The 17494-nt window shown below is 42.8% G+C and overlaps 1 protein-coding gene across 6 annotated transcripts in view; it reads left to right on the top strand.

The window, feature by feature from the left end:
- robo1 (roundabout, axon guidance receptor, homolog 1) overlaps positions 1–17494 on the top strand; it is a 344541-nt gene that overhangs the window by 307873 nt on the left and 19174 nt on the right. For all 6 annotated transcript variants that reach the window (XM_079674651.1, XM_079674649.1, XM_079674653.1 and 3 more), the window contains 11 exons: positions 3733–3857; positions 4059–4230; positions 5824–6029; positions 7889–7970; positions 8172–8340; positions 8433–8599; positions 8717–8838; positions 10459–10690; positions 11560–11681; positions 13257–13428; positions 15351–15551. In XM_079674651.1, the coding sequence (XP_079530777.1) occupies positions 3733–3857; positions 4059–4230; positions 5824–6029; positions 7889–7970; positions 8172–8340; positions 8433–8599; positions 8717–8838; positions 10459–10690; positions 11560–11681; positions 13257–13428; positions 15351–15551 (1770 nt within the window). The remainder of the gene's footprint in view (positions 1–3732; positions 3858–4058; positions 4231–5823; positions 6030–7888; positions 7971–8171; positions 8341–8432; positions 8600–8716; positions 8839–10458; positions 10691–11559; positions 11682–13256; positions 13429–15350; positions 15552–17494) is intronic.

Below are 17494 nucleotides of genomic sequence, written 5' to 3'. Positions count from 1 at the left end.
GGACAGCTGCACTTCCAAGATTTCAAAGTTCCTAGAACCATCTTTTCTTCAGATCCCTGAGTTGATCCAGACCAGGACATGAGTAGGCCGTCTGTGGGCACTGAGTAGTCCAGCTAATTAAAGACAAGCAGGCCACAGTCCCACGCCCGGAAATGACATGTTTCTAATTACAGATGCGGGCACAGAAAAGGAAAGAAAGGCCCGGTAATTGTAGTTCTTCAGAGGCCAAAGCAGTGAAACGATGTATAGGTAGTAAGATGCCGCTGTAGTGAAGACAACAGTGATGTGGCAGCAAGAGTCTAGTTTGCGATTTTAGTGGTCATAAAGAGGTAGATAAAATGGCAAGATTGCTGAGTCCCTGCATAGTAGTCAATGAACGGCTCAATAATATACTGTCTATGGAATTGGTAGAACACCACAAAATGGGTAATCCAATATTCAAGGCCAAAGTATAAAAATAATATAATAATTTTGTAACTTTTTACTGCTAAATGTGCAGTAACTTGTTAAAACCAATGGAATTACAATCACATTTCGATTCTAAAGAGAAACTGGTTGGATTTAGAATTCCTTCCCTGCAGTTTCATTATTCAATCTGCTTATCATTGCAATATGGTGTATGTAGTGTATAACATATTTGCAATGCACATCTCACAATTTTGGAGTACCGGTAATTCTAAGCAAATCCCTTTTATGAGCTGCACGTTTGTGAGAAGAATCCAGCTCTATGTGGACGGAGGGGGCTTTTCACACCTTCCATGGTCAGATTGTCAGTGGACAATGTGGACATTGTGGAAGTGGTGCCCTGGGCTATTTGTCTTTCAACGTGCTCTGCTCTTGTAACTAACTTAATCAGTGGATTATTGTCTTACACACGTTTGTCAGTCTACTACACCTCCTTTGGACTTATAAATATGTCAAGTAAAATAGTTCATTGATTGATGGAAGAAACGCATAATTGGCTAAGTCACCAGTGGTATTTATAGTTTCATCGTAAAATCATTCATCTGAGCCACATGAGAAAGTAGCAGTGTGAGGGACTGTTCAGCTGTTAAGTCTGCTTAGTTTGTGCGTACACTGGGGATTGTGTGTTTTGAAAGACTTAAAAATCAGGCAAAGGCATTTTGTTCTGGTTCTGGTGTGGTTAGATAATGTTTATAGAATATTTTGTTCATTAAACTTCAACAGCGGACTTCCACCATAGGAATGTAAATACATTGTTTTAGACTGCAGGCCTATTGGACAGTGTTCAGAAAATCAACGTGTTATTTTTCCTCAGCTGGTTAAGTTTGCTATAAGCAGTGATTTATGTGTAGGAAGGTCTTGAATGGAATGGCAGTCCCCAGAGCAGCGTTGCTAATAACCCATGTAAAGGGTCTGGAAGGAGACTTGGAACTGGTGCCAAAACAGAGCGAGGGGGAGGAACTTTCCTGTCAGCCAACTGCATGCTGTTGCAGTGATGATATATACCAAAACCTGGTTGGTTGCAACATATAACTGATGCTTTGTATTGGTCTACTCTATCTCTGTTTCCCTACATTTGATTAAACCCAACTGTTGAGTAGACTTTCATTGTGTATTAGAACAAATTACCAGAGAAGGACGGGCATTTACAGCATGCTACAGAATGATTAATATTAATCACGCATGCTTTCCTACTCGTGTTGATGTGTCGCACTGAACAGCAGCAAGGCTCAATTGAATCTCACTGCTGTGGTCTTTGTTTCATAGCATGCCTCCTATTGGGCTGGAGGTCATCATGCTCAGTGTGTTTTTCCTCAGTCGCTCTGATCAGCTTTTTGATAGAAACTCCCTTCTGCCCTGTAAGCTAGCGGAACAGTCCACAGAAAGTAGCCAGGTCAGATTTAAGACTCACCTCTGCCTCCAGGTCCACAGCTGTGATCACAGCAGCATGGGAGAGGTAGGGTTACCTAATTAAAGGCTTAGACACACATGAATGGATGTGTATAGGTGTTGTAGAGGGGCTTGTGTGTTTGTGGGTGTGTATGTTCTCATGATTGTCGCACACAGATAGCAGTGAGCGTCTTTTTCTGGAAGCGCTTGATGCTAGTCTTATCTGCATTTTAAAGGCCAGCATGGGGCGGAGGGAAGGGGTGGTCATTACTCTGACAGACAGCGTTTATGTTTCCGTGGGAGCCGTTGAAACAGACAGATTAGATAAGGTGAGTGATTGGCCAGGGGAGATTTATGGCCAAAGAGTGACAGTTAACATTCACCTTGTGGTTTTACGAACCAGCCTAACATCGGCAAGGCTGTGTTTGAGGGACTGTGAGGCAGCTGCTCCTCAGGACGCTCCAAACCTCATTAAGGGTAGAGGGAATATCACCTTAGACTATATCTGGAAATTAGTGGAAAAAAGTCAACAAAAAATTATAATTGCAAAAGAAACATCTGTCTTGTGTATTTCATTGTATTCTTTGTGCATTTTTTTGTCATTTATTGTACCTAATCCAACCTTTTCCTGTCCTTGAGTCACTAAGATTAAGAGGGATGATTAATCAAATGTTTTCATTTATGTCTGTACATTTGTAATTCATTCTTGATCACTGATTGTAATTTTTGTATTGCTGTATATCACATTGTCCCTTGGGTTTGAGTTGAGGTTGAAATATTGTTTTATAGAAAAATAATGACATGATTGTTTGTACCCATTGACATCACATTATTATTTTCCTTATCTCTCCTCTGTATATTTCATGCTGTTTTATTATTTATTTATTCATCTTGGGTTTTGTTGTTGTGTTTTTGTTTCCTTTTTAGTTGTGTCTGGTAAGTTGAAATGTCACCCGTCATCTATTCACCGCACTGACAGAGACAGGAAGCTGTCACAACCCCCCCCTCCATCCTCCTTCCATCTCTTCTCCACCCTCCAATCAGCAATCATGTTTCTGTTGTCATGGGCAACAGTGACAAAAGGACATTAATGGGTAAAAATATGCTCAGCTTGGGCCTCCAAGGTAAAGCGGCATCATTTCATTCTATTATTTCCCCCTTTATGCTTTACCAAACAGCCCATTTTATTCATGGACAAATTATGTCTGTATTCCAAATGACAGCTTTCAGATTGCCTTTCTTTATGTATAACACAGCCCCTGCAGATAACACATTAATATATTAGCAGATTTATGATATTTTAGCAGCAATACAGAGTGAAGGTGTAAACTGGCCCTCCTCTGAACCTCTGCACTCAGGCTGTGTCCTTGCATGAATGGCCTATTAGACCAGCAAGGCCTAATGTCACCGCAGAGCTGCATGGACGACCTTGGGCTAGAACACCAGACTTAGTCTGAGATGAAATGTGTCATTAAGATGCATGGATACTGCATTCTGGTTGATGCCTGCACGATTGGAAGGTGTCAGCATGGACAGATGGCTCAAATGTATTCCTCATTTCCATGTAAATTTTAATGGTCCATGCCCTTGCCCATGCAAATGAGGGGGCATGGGAGTAACTGTTGTTTTCTCTATTCATTACATCTACAATATGCCTGCATTTTTAATATAATCAGCAGACTGGTTAATCTGCTGTGCACACACTGTGCAAAGTTTTAAAGAGAGCCTGAATTCAGTAGCTGTAGTCAAATGCCTTGTGTCTTTCATTCAAATATTCAAATGACCCAGACAACTAGTAACTGTTATATTATAACTATAATAATATACTATGGTGTGTTTTATATTCAATGGCTAACCATTCTCATGTCTGTCCTGCAGTGCCACCGGCTTTTGTGGTTAGACCAAGGAACCAGGTGGTGGGGGTTGGCAGAACCGTCACCTTTCAGTGCGAAGCCACTGGAAACCCACAGCCAGCCATTTTCTGGCAGCGGGAAGGCAGTCAGGTAAATAAACTAAACTACAGTAAACGTTTCCATTTCAAAACACTTTGTATACATCTGTAGAACCTGCCCATACTCAAGTGAAGCTACAGAAATAACTTATTTATGGTTGCATGCATATGTCTATTTGCCTGTCCAATAAACATATTATTGCCAAATATCAGTTAATAAAAGTCTTACTCTATGTGATGTTATCCCCCACAGAACCTTCTGTTCTCCTACCAACCTCCTCAACCATCCAGCCGATTTTCTGTAACTCAGTCTGGAGACCTGACCATCACGGATGCCGAACGCTCAGACATGGGGTACTACAGCTGCCAGGCCATCAACACTGCTGGCAGCGTCCTCACCAAGGCTCTGCTAGAGATCACTGATGGTGAGCAACCTCCTTTGAATCCCAGTTTCTGCATACTGTACAGCAACGTCTCAAAGGGAATTAGAGGAAAACTGAAAGCAAACTTGAGTGGATAAATATCGGTATTTCATATAATCTTTGGCTCATGCGGATAATGCTGTTCATCTGAAGTGCTGTGGTCTTGCCGTAGAGCATATTAATATCCAAATTGAGGTTTGTGAGGTTCGGTCTGGCCTGTTCAATGTGTTCCTGTCAGGGGGAGAGACTCTCTGGTGCCTGTGCACCCAGACCGTGGCTCAGTATTTGGCTTTGCTGGCTTCACACTGGCTAATGTCTCATTCGGTATTCCATTGCTGGCTTGCTGCTGTCGACCGTTGGAAGACTGTGGCTGTGTGGTGAGGTCTGGATTGGGTCCTCTAATTACTTTGCTAGCCAATCCCTGTCAGCCTGGTGGACCAACCTTGGCTTCATTTCCACCATTCCCACAGAGATCTGGGCAGCTATTATTTTGTCTATGACACACCTAGATTCATCCCTTAATTTACCAAATATCCTTCTTCATTTCAGGCCTACAATGGTATGCTCCATCTCTCGCTCTCTCTCCTTTTCTCATTCTGTTATGCTCTCTGGATAATAATGACAGTTATTAAAGTGAGAAGGCCGCGCTGAGGCCACTACTTCTCCGCAGGCAGATCTAGTAATTACAGGTCATGCTGACAATGTTTTAGTAATTGCACCATCCCCGGCAAAAAAAAAAGCAGAGACAAAGCGGCCCAGAGATTACCACAGCATGGTTATCTGGATCTATCGCACATACAAGCCTGTTTTGCCTTTTGCTGTGAGGTATTCATTTGATTGCTCCTCATGAATGTTACTCACTTGTTAATTATTGAGGCTGACAGCAATGGTTATCAATAGCGCCATGAATGAAAATAATGGTACAGAGCAGGAAAATTATGACTCAGACGCAGTAGAGACAAAATAAAAGTTACAGTGCTTTTATTTAAAGTTTATCTCGTGTTCCTTTTTTCTTGTCTGCCCATTACAGCCTTTCTATTTCTGTCAAAAACAGGCTACATCTTTGTTTTTGTGAGTACTGGATGAAAATACAGGGTTTAAAGGCAGGAAGGAGGAGTTTAAACACCCTCATGCTAATACCATTGTATGTTCTAGCTAAATGTTTTTTTGGGGGGATTTTTTCTCCCTTGTTTTGTGTTTTATGGCTGGGGGATGGGCCAGGGGATTGTTGGCTGCCAGTGTTCATATGGGTAGTGCCAGGCGTCTGTTAGAGCTGCAGCGAGAAGACTGAAGTATCTTAGGCTGTTTCATATTAATTACGCTGCTTTTATTTGGCTAAGTTCGACTCCTGCTGCTGAATGATTAGAAGATTGTTTCCAGTTCATAAAATTGGATGTAATTCCACTTGCACTACCCTTACAGTGTTCACATGCTAGAACATTGCTACACGCTGTTTGGCAGATTCTATGCCTTTTGTGTCTTTTCTCTCACACAGGCTGGAGGTAATTGTCTGAATCTGTTGTCCATACTACAGCACATGAACACCTTCACAGTTTTTCTCTGCCTTCCACATGATTGCTCATTATCCTTCCACAGTTGTGTCAGACCGCCCGCCACCAGTTATCCGGCAGGGCCCGACCAATCAGTCAGTAGCTGTGGACGGCACAGTCATCCTCAATTGTGTGGCAACAGGAAACCCCACCCCCACCATTCTGTGGAGGAAGGATGGTGTGTTGGTGTCCACACATGACTCCAGGGTCAAACAGCTGGACACAGGCGCATTACAGATCCGCTATGCAAAGGTAAGACACCTGCTGTCACATGTATAAACATGCTCTGATCCCTTTCTACCATTAAGCAAAGTAAACACTGTGCACAGCGCCCAGTACTGTTCTGTGGAGTTCATTTGTAATTTGACTATGAACATATAAACTTGCCTTACTATCGAAATATTTAAAAATATATATATTTGACCAGCTTTAATGTCTAAATCCATTCAAATAAACTTCAAAGTTGTCCATATTACATCCATAATGTGATGGGAAAACCCCTGCCGGTTGGTAAATAAAGCTTGTATTCCCTGCCAGGATCCAGCCCTCAGTAGGCTGTCAGTCAGTTGTCGCGGGTTTCAAAATAGAGTCTGTGAAGTTGAACAGTCTGCAGTTCCTGTCAGTCAGCAAGCTAGCACAGTGGGTTTTATGTATAATTGTGGGGGGGGGGGGGGGGGGGGGGGGTGGTGGTGTGTGTGTGTGTGTGTGTGTGTGTGTGTGTGTGTGTGTGTGTGTGTGTGTGTGTGTGTGTGTGTGTGTGTGTGTGTGTGTGTGTGTGTGTGTGTGTGTGTGTGTGTGTGTGTGTGTGTGTGTGTGTGTGTGTGTGTGTGTGTGTGTGTGTGGCAAGCAGCTTGATGCTGAACACACTCATAGGCAGAAACAAGTAGGGGGTGCTGACGTGTCTTCCAGATGGAGGCGTCACAGGGTCAGAGGTGGCGTCAGTTTGCGGTGTTCTGATGAATGCTGGCATGTCTTGTGGTGACAGAAGCGGCAGTATGATTGGGCCGCCAGTGTGAGGCAGGCAGGAGGGGATGCGTCTGAGCCCCTCTCCTGCTGCAGCCCAGTCCGCAGGCACTTTACATAATGAACTTGTCATTTCTACCTGACAACATTTTAATGAAGATGTTTTTGATGCGTGAGAAATATATTTTATTAATGTCGCCTGAGAGTTATTATTTTTGAATTTTAATACATTTTCTTACTCACCAGATTAAATACACACCTTCAGGGTCATTGGCAGGACATGTTTTCAATTATTCCCATTTTTTTGTTTTGTTTACACTCCCTAACGGTGGCATTTAGTGTACTATGCATTACCAGAAAAGCAGAAATATTTTTTAAATGCAGCATTTTAAATGCAGCATTGCATATTGTTGGTGTTTTGTTTAATAGCCTGTTGGCAAGCAGACCATTCAAAAATGTTTTAACCTACTTCAATCGAAAGGCAGTGAACAAAACAATTTTTTTTATCTGGATACAAAAAACACGCGTCAATCCAATATTCTTTGACACAATATGTTTTTCAATTTTCTCAGGACCTATTGCACTCAAAGGCCTAAAAAGAAATGTATAATCCCTTTAGGGTCTTTCTGCTTTGTGTAGTTCCTGTTCTAAAACATAACTACAAATTAAAATCACTCAGTGAACTCTAATCTCCTACTTATAAGGGACAAAGAAAAAGTAAAGAGTGAGGCAATGTTAATAAAAGTATATTAATAACCAATGTTCTACTTTATATCTTTAGTGTAGCTTGTCACCACATCTGTTACACAGAGCAGTCACTTCCATGTTTGGAATAGTAGCGAGAGAATAAGGTCCCCAATTAGTCTATGATCCTGTGAAAATATTTTCCATTTGACTAGGAATGTTCTGCCACTTGGCCTCTCCAGCTGCTTTCCTCAGGTTCTGTTGTAAAAGGCATGATATTGAGATTATCAGGCATTGACAGCTGCCTGCTACGACTCCACCAAAATTTCAATAAGCAGAGCATGACGGTGGGGGGAGACAGTAGGAGGCAAAAGCGGGAAATAGACTCTTACCAGTTCAAGAGACTATGACATGCATTTAAATAATTTCTATTTAACCAAATATTCTTCTCTGTTTTCCGGCAGCTTGGTGACACTGGTACCTACACCTGCATCGCATCTACACCGAGTGGAGAGGCCTCATGGAAAGCCTACTTAGAGGTTCATGGTAAGACTAACCAATAGGGAGGATAAGTGTCTCTCAGTGTACTTTTTAAAATTGCGTGATATGTTTGTGATATTGCTTTGTGAAAGTCAAATGATAAAGAGGTATATGAAGTTTGGAGATGTTTTGCATACCTTTGTTTACTGTGATAGCAATAAACTACATGTTCCTTTATTTCTTTCTTTTACTATGTTCTAAATTAAGAGTTTGGAGTTCCAGTTCAGCCAAACAGGCCCACTGACCCAAACCTGATCCCCAGTGCCCCTTCCAAACCTGAGATCACTGATTCTACTCGCACCTCCATCTCCCTTTCCTGGAGACCTAACCTTAATGCTGGAGCCACACCCACCTCCTATATAATAGAGGCCTTCAGGTAAAACTAAACAGCAATGATCAATAAACCAAACTACTGCGTGGTGTTAATGAAAACTTTGAAACCTTAATTATTTGGTTGTGTGTTCACAGTCATGCATCAGGGAGCAGCTGGCAAACCTTGGCAGAGCATGTGAAAACTGAGTCATTTGTACTGAAGGGCTTGAAGCCCAGTGCAGTCTACCTCTTCTTAGTACGGGCAGCCAATGCCTACGGGCTGAGTGATCCCAGTCCTATCACTGAAGCTGTGAAAACACAAGGTGAGGGCTGCCTTTTTACTGATATGAAATTCATTTACAGCACCAAAGTGTTGTGTTTTTTCTGTAGTTTAACTCAATATCATTTAATTTTTTTTTAATCTGTGCTTCTGCATACAGATATCCCTCCCACCAGTCAGGGCGTGGACCATCGTCAGATCCAAAGGGAGTTGGGAGAAGTGCTCATACACCTTCACAACCCAACCATTCTCTCCTCCTCATCTGTCAGGGTGCAGTGGACAGTGAGTATAATGCTCTATCAATGCACTGTTGTCACTTTTTTTTCTTTAGACAGCTGCAGCCAGCCACAGATTGCCATATGGATCATTAGTATAGCTGGTCACCAAAGCTCCAAGGTTAGTTTAGTGATATGCCCCATGGTCAATTTGTCAGGCCACTCAGGCGAGCTAATGTGCTAACGTCCTAGCACCCTTAGGAGGAAGGACACTGCAGAGAGCAGCTTGGAACACAATCCAAGTTTTCTTATTGTCCATCTGGCATGAGTCTGAAAATGGTCGACTGGCCTAAGACCAAAAATGTGCAGCTTCGCCCACAGTGGACCACTCAACCGCCCAAAAACTTAACTACAGAGCCTAGCCTTCTGCAGACTATATTGTACCGCATAGCAGTGTGTGGCGTGCCAGCCTGTGCCCTCTCAGATTGAAAACACTTGATGGCTGTTAAAATAATACAAGTGAGAAGGAAGAGGCGGCCAACTCATGCTCTTAAGTGGAAATGGCTTACAGATGTTAAAACGGATAGGTGGGAGAGGAAGAAGTAGGACTGGGAGCTTATGGTGGCTTTCCTTAACTGATAGCCTAAAAGCTCCAAATGAAATGTCCACCTGAAATTGATATGGTTAATGTATCGTTTTTTTTATTTGACGAGACTATATCTATACTGTCCACCTAGATATTGGTCTGTTGGATGGCTTACTGAAAGGAAAGAACAGTCCTGTTTTGCCTTTTGACATAGGGACACCCCTACATTCTCTAGTATTATGAAGTGCCACAGTGAGTGATGAATGGGACCGAGGAAACGTGAAAAGGATACTGACATGTCAAGACTGATTTAAAACATTATTGCCCAGTTACCCTGTCTCCCTGGAATGTTCCAAAAAAACACATGATACAAGAGAGACTTACAATATAGTAAAACGCCACGGTATCCTTGTTTTGTAGGGTTAAATCTATTCCCAATGTGGAGTTTCTTGGTTTTACATTTTCCTTTGTGTTGTGGTAAATGGTTGCACAGTTTCAGGCTAATGAAGACCACCTGAGCTGGCAGCATATTTTACGGGGGAGGGATAAAGAAATCACTAAAATCTTTACAAGCCATTGCTGCCTGCCTTCCACAGGGAGTCGTATGGATATTAGCATACGGGTTAACGGTCTTCTCACTAACCATGCTGGGTAACGGAGCAACGTTTTATTAATAAGCTACATCAGATGCTGTTAAAATTGCATTTTCAACTTCTGGATCTCAGTATAAAGATTCACTTCTCTTCCTTGACACTAGCAGCCAGTCAGTACACTGGAGAGCAGGACAGGATGAGACAGGCTGTTCTGGGAGCCTGGGCCCTGTTTAACCAGCTCCAGACTTGGAGGAACCTCTGGCCAATGACCTCATACTGTGGTTGCACAAATCGCTGCTGCTCCAAATGGCGCATAGACACACAGTTGAAAAAGAGAGATGTAGATACGGATGGATACACAGAGGGGTAATGTGATGAGTTAGCACCCCATTTCATCCAGTGCCTGGCGTATCAGCAATCCATAGCTGTCAAGTGATACAACATTTATAACAATACTGTGTTATATTCCACTGTGAAGTATCTAATCAAACTTTTTTTCATTCACAAGGTGGAGCAGCAGTCGCAGTACATCCAGGGCTACAAGGTGATGTACAGACCTTCACCGCAGGGGCTACAGAGGAGTGAGTGGGCTGTGTTCGAGGTGCGAACCCCCGGGGAGGAAAGCGCTGTTGTGCCGCAGCTTCGGAAAGGAGTCACATACGAATTCAAAATCCGCCCCTTCTTCAATGAGTTCCAGGGAACAGACAGTGATATCAAAATTGGCAAGACGCTGGAAGAAGGTGGGGGGATGTGAATGAGTGTGACTGTGCGCGAGTGTGCTTGCATGCGTGCATGCATGTTTCCATGTTTACACTATTTTATATGCTCAGCTCGCATGTGTGAGAGCATACAACAGCTGTTCACAGCAGGCAGTTATAGCAGGATTATGGTATGTTCAAATGTGGTGTATTCAAGTATGCTAGGGTTAGGGTTGATGTTCACCTCTTTAAAAGGCCCTATGGAACCCCATATATATAAGTATCATACTAATTCCTCATAGGGTGTGGTTGTGGCAGTCTCATGAGGTTTGGTTGAAGCCCAAGTGTGAATTGTAATCTGTAGCAAACAGTTAAGATAAATGTGAGTGCATAGTGTTTACTACAGTGTGTCTGTGTTTGTTGCATGCGTGGGAGTGTTTTGATCTATTTTTGCTGGATTCTCCTTTGTTCCTAGTCTTGTTGATAATTGTTTTTGGAGCAGTTAAAACAATGTTTGTTCTCCTTGAAGCAGAAAAAGGCAGTTTTTATAACACCCATTCACACTGTGATTACAGCTTTTATGTCGCATTGGTAATTATTTCAGTTTAATTACCGTTGGACCACAGGTTGGCGTTCACACACTAACATACACCCGCCATCATAACTCCCTGTGTGTTTTCAGTAAACAATTACATGTTATATACCCACAAGAGCACTTGTTAAACAAACCCCGTTTTCAGATAAAAGCATTGGAATTTTGATTATTGCTCTTTTGTTTTCACCTCAGCGTTAGTCTCAAACAAAGATTGTGACAGCTCAATGTGATGAGGGGAAACTGGGAGAGACTGCATTCAGTTATAAAAAAACGGTATCTCATGTATGAAGGTGTATCTTTTGTCTACCCCCCTCAGCCCCCAGTGCCCCGCCTCGTGAGGTTACAGTGACGGAGAGTGAGGACAATGGGACCGCCATCGTGGTCTCCTGGCAACCCCCTCCAGAAGAGGAACAGAATGGGGTGGTCCAGGAGTACAAGGTAAAAACAAAACCTGCAGCTACCTTTGTTCTGAGCAGTGAGACTTGCATTGTAGAAACACACAAAGGAGACACAAACAGGGATGCAGACATAGCAGATAACAGAGAGAGAGACAATGTACAGACATGGAAAGGTAATGAATTCCTGGTTGAGGCGCACCTTTGTGCTCTTCCAACATGTGACAGGCTCAGAGACCAGACAGGGAAGGAGTCAAAAGCAGGGGAACTGGTGGAAACTGTTGTAAAACAGTGCCATCTGGTGGAAAGGGTAGGCCCATACATCTTGTGGCACTCGTAGGGTGAATATTGATGAGGAGGCAATTTCAGCTGTAATTATTGATGGATTCCTTTTTTGCCTCTTATATTAGTTTGGCCTTAAACTGGTGACTACAAGTTATTGTGTGTGGAGATAAAATGATAGGCCATTCATGACATGTTTCATATAGATTTTGTATAGATTGATCATGTTTTAACCATATTATCGCGCTGGTCAAAATGAAAATGAAGATACAAAAAAACCTTTACTTAAGGTATTACCAGACTTAGTGAAAACATAGGTAATTGCTTGGATATTAGATTAACGGACTGAAGCTATGATAATGACCAATGATCAAATACATGGCAAAGAAGAGATGGACCTCATTTATCATTTTGTTGGTCCTCTTTTCTTCGTCCTTCCTTTATAATATACGTGCACCTGTAATATTGACCTCCCTCTGAATCCACTCTAATGTTATGCTGTGCAAGTCCTGTATTTTAATTGGAACACCTTTAACGGTGCAGGGAATATAGGTTAGTAGCAGGAGGGTAGATGAGGCAGAGCCAATGAAAATGTTAAGCCCCTGTTCATTTTCTAGGTAAATGTTCTCTGGTGATAGGCTTTATAGTAATTTCATGGTTTTTAAGTCAGGCTCGAGAGCGTTCCACAATCATTTCAAGGCCCGGTCCCTAGCGGCCCTTTCCACTCACCGCAATTTTTAAGATACACAGAAAATGTCAGGGCGTTGTAGTTCCATCACAGAAGTGGAAACACACACACACATGCACATGGTATAGTACACACCAAGGGAGGTTTATATGTTAACCTGGGTAACTGCTGGGTGGAGGTAGGGGGTAAAGAAAGCAGAATGTCAGGGGTCCAGGATGTGGAGGTCTCCAGGCCTCATGCTGAGGTGAATGTATGCTTCTCTTTGTGGCCCTGGTGTGAGTCAGCCTGCGAGGCAGCGCTCCTTCCTGGGAGTGACAGCACTTAGCTCCTGCTGAAATTGGGTTATGGAGGTGATTACTGATCCCCATTTGTTTTTCATGGGTTTAAGGCTACACAGAAACGTGTTATGGCTACCTCAGCTAATACTGACCCTGTGTTGCGCAGCCTTTAAAACATAAAGCCATTTTGTCAAATGTTTTCCTAGCTCAGAGATGTAATTCAATACCTGTGTTGTCCTGAAATGTTCCAATAGTAGTATCAACCAATTATCTGGACACAGATTGGTGGCAGCTACCAAACTGGATGTTGTCACGAAACCTTCATAACATTGCCTCACTCTTTACTTTTTCTTTGTCTCTGTTATGGCAGATTTGGTGCTTGGGGAATGAGAGCAAGTACCATATCAACCGCACAGTTGACGGCTCAGTCTTATCCCTGCTCATTCCCAGTCTGGCCCCAGGGATTCGCTACAGCGTGGAGGTAGCAGCCAGCACCGGGGCGGGTCCTGGGGTCAAGAGCGATATCACCTTCTTCCAGCTTGGTGAGTAGAAACAACCTTGTTTTCTCTCTCACAGGAAGTCATATCATTGTTTATCCTTTCTTTCAGTGGATACATTTGCTGTGTTTCAATGTCTTCATCCTTGTGTAATCCTACCTGTCAGAATGAAAACCAAATGTCTAACAAATAATCAAACGCATTAATCCAGTCACCCCAAATTAAGAGCTTTTTAGTTTATATGACATTCTGCCAATAAAATATATATATTTGTAATTCCTTTCTTTGTAGTGAATGTTTAAGAATCTGCTTTTTTCCCTTTCTTTATCAACAGCACTCTAAAACTGTAATTGAAGTGATTACGTTTTTTACAAGCACCCTAAAACTCGTCACAGAATAGGATGACGTTTGAATGGTACAACAATTTTACAGGTTTGAGCACTGCAATGGCTATTAGCTGCCAGTTGCTGGTAGCCTGATCCACGTGGGCACATTAAATTCCTGGGTGGCAGCTGTTGAGCTGGCTGCCCCACCCTGCTCTGCTCTCCGCTCAAGGATGCAATGTTTTCTGTCTGTGCTTCAAACAACAAAGGCAATAATGAATCCTGCACTCCGGGCTCAGGCATAACATATTATTAGTTTTAAGAAGCACACTGCAGACTTCAGTGGGGCTTGTTGCTATCATTTTTATGTCCACTAAAGAGCAGAGATAGAGGAAGAGATAGAGCTCCATCTGGTTTTGAATCTGTGATTGAGTGGGCTGGGATAGGCATGAAGAAGCATCGGCTGTGACTGATACAACTTCCCTCCCTTGAAGAGTTCCTATGGTGATGGTTGCTATGTTCCAACACTGGAGTGGAACAATGTGCCTTGGGGACCAGCGCTTCACCAAATGCATTTGTCACACTCTGAGCTTGTATGCGTCATGCCAGCCTAGATACCTGTACAGTACCTTGTGGGCTGCTTAGTCACATTGGCATGCTCCGTTCATTCGGCCAGAACAAGCCTTAAATTGAGAAGACAGAGGAGTGAGGAGAGAGGCAGTGTGAGGCGTTCATGGGCTGAGCGACTGAGACAAAGACAGACAGAGTGATGTGGGGTAAAGGCAGAGAGCTGGTTTCATTGGGGAAGTGTTTTCGCCTCTGGCTTAGAGAGTTTGGTAGAGGAGAGTGGCTGCGACATGAAAGACTTGAGCAAAAGAGATGAAGTCAAAATAACACGAACATGAAGAAGTGTCAGAATGGTGGGGGCTGGGGCAAACCCAAATAAGTCTTTCATGTACCATGCATGAGGGAGAAGCACAGAGAGAATAGACGGATGAGAAAAACAGACCGAGAGCGCGGGTTATTGTGAGCAGCCGCACAGACGGTGCCTTTACACTGCTTTTCACAGTAGAAACAGCTCAAGGCATTCACATCTCGGTTTTTCACAGATGTGCCTCAGTTTGCTAATTACTGTGGTGACTGTGTTTGAGGATGGTCTCATTGGATTTATTTAAGTGATTATGAAACAACCAATGCTCGGTGTAAATTACGCCTCTGTGTTTTCCTATCCGGCTCCATCAGGCTTGTGTGGCGCACAGGCTCAGTTTGAATGTCTTTGGTTGCTTTCGTCTGCTCACCTGCCATTGTTGACTGGGATTTGAGATGAAAGCCTTTTGAATAATAGAGAGAAACGACTCCCATTTCCACAACCCAGCCTCATACACACCCGCTGAGAATCTTTTTGTTCGTCAGGAGGTGGAATTTTCATATTTATGCTGCCTCCATTTATTTTAGATATATTTCCCTATTTCAGGCTCTTGCACTTGCTTTGAGTTTTAAGCTTTAAATAACATTTCTTTCCCTCATATCTGCTGTTTTCATATTCCTTATTCCCTTTATTGCATGGGTGCTATATTATTTGTACCACCACGTGTTTTTTTCTTCTAATTCTGCTCTGAAATCTCCTCCATTCCTGATTCTCAGATGCATCTGGGCGAATGACAGAGACGGGGATCCAAGAGAACCCCCTGTCCCAGCAGATCTCCGATGTTGTCAAGCAGCCGGCCTTTATAGCCGGCATAGGAGCTGCATGCTGGATCATCCTCATGGTCTTCAGCATCTGGTTGTATAGACACCGAAAGAAGAGGAATGGCCTCTCCAGCAGTTATGCAGGCATTCGCAAAGGTAAGGACACAGTGACCACTACCATGTATATCCACTTGAATTTCTGATTCAAAGTGCTGGTTTAAGGTTAGAGGTTTTCTCAATTACAAAATAGTGTAAGAACATGCAACGCCTGTCATTGTCGTGCACCAACACCATCTTCTGCACAAATGCTTCCTCCGATCCTGCCGGTCACAAACTGACATATGTCTATGTACAGTGCTCTAGGTGAAGTCTATCTGAACGTGCTCTCCAGTAGGGATGTGACGTGAGCTCCCGCTGAGAGTGCTGCATGAAGACGTCTTTTATTTCTTTTTCCTATTTCTGTCACACCGATCCTGCAATGGGGTGTGAAGTGTTTTTCAGTAAAGTACATTTTCAGGTCCAACAACTGCCCTTTTAGCAACTCCCTTTTGACAGAGCTGGGAAATAGAATATCTTACCATAATACATCTTTATCAAGGACATGCTGACATTTTCACATGCTTGAAGTAATCTTGCTATCTTTTCAGATCTGGAGGAGTTTTGCATTGAGCAATCTTGCTTACAGTGTGTGCTTATCATACATTTGGAAAAACACAAACATTCATACCCATGTGTGTTTGGGCTGTATTTCAACCCTCTTAGAGTAACCACAGCGTAACCAAGTGTGTTTCTTTACCTGAATAAACCGAAGTGACAGGGTTCATGACATTTCCAACCTCTGCCCATAATTGTTCAGATTTAAAAGAGAGCTATTAGCCTTTCTTTCTCAGTCTCATTTATGTGTGGGCTGGCTTAATGTGTGGCCTTGGGCTCCTCTGCAGATGCTGCCTGTGAGCGCTACCTACTAGGGATGTGCATCTCCATCACTGAGGCCGATGCGATGCGCATCTCGATACGTTGCCACGATACGATACATTAACGATACATTTGAAACACCAGGCGATACGATACGATACGATTCACCCCTGTTGCGATACAGTTCGATACGATTTGATTCAACATTATGCGATTCGGGGCGATACGATATGATTCAACACGATGCAAAAATAATGATACTTCAATATGGTACGACAGAGGATTTTTGTTTTATTCCTGATATGCAGCAAATCATACATTAACAAAAAAGTGCTTTACATATTTGGTACTGCACATCCCATCATGCCGTTTATTTTTTTACCTTTAAAAGCTCTCCAGAGTACAGTACAATTGTATAACACCTCACAGTTAAACAATGTAAGGATGCATTGCTCATGATTAACAATGTGCAAATAACAGCTACCATAGAGCAATGCCCATACAGCTGCCAGCCTGATGTGCTTAACACTCATTCATAGGCTAACTCACCAGTGAGCAGAAAGCAGTGGTTTCTATATGAACAATAAAGAATACAAATAACCTTTCACAAACAGGTATTTCATAACTGCTTACAGTAAGGAAGACATTTAAATTATTATTGGCCACATGCTGCTGTAAACTAAACACCACTCTCTCTGACAGAACACCTCACTGAGTGATTTAACTCATATGTCTAACTTTCAGGTTTCTCTTTTCAGCCGCAGACCCCACGTCGCCTCTTTATGTGCGTCGCTAAGTTCCTCGAACTACTTGTGTACTTTAAAGCGGCTCGGCATCGTTAACAATTTGCGAGTGATTTTTTCAAGTTGACCGTCTGTAGTAAATAGTGCCGCGCACATATACCATCAGGACGTTACTGATGGGGTGCGGCTGCGGAGTGATACTGTGTGTATGCAAGTCCGCATCTAGGACGGATCTATGTATCATGGCTGTAGACCTGTTAAGTAATAAAGATACCTCATACAAAGGTCTACGGATACCTTATTACTCTCCATGACCTGCGGTCAACTATATAGCATAAAGGACTTTTACACCGTCTTTCTTGAACAATCCGAAGTGTTGCCAAACGTTTGATTTGTAGGTATTTTTCGGTGCGCTGTGTTTCTCTTTCTCCTCAACTTCCG

Source organism: Notothenia rossii, assembly GCF_949606895.1.
Source record: "Notothenia rossii genome assembly, chromosome: 4".
NCBI classification, from domain to species: Eukaryota; Metazoa; Chordata; class Actinopteri; order Perciformes; family Nototheniidae; genus Notothenia; species Notothenia rossii.
The sequence above is the reverse complement of the archived record's forward strand: the minus strand, read 5'-3'. Positions and strand labels throughout refer to the sequence as shown.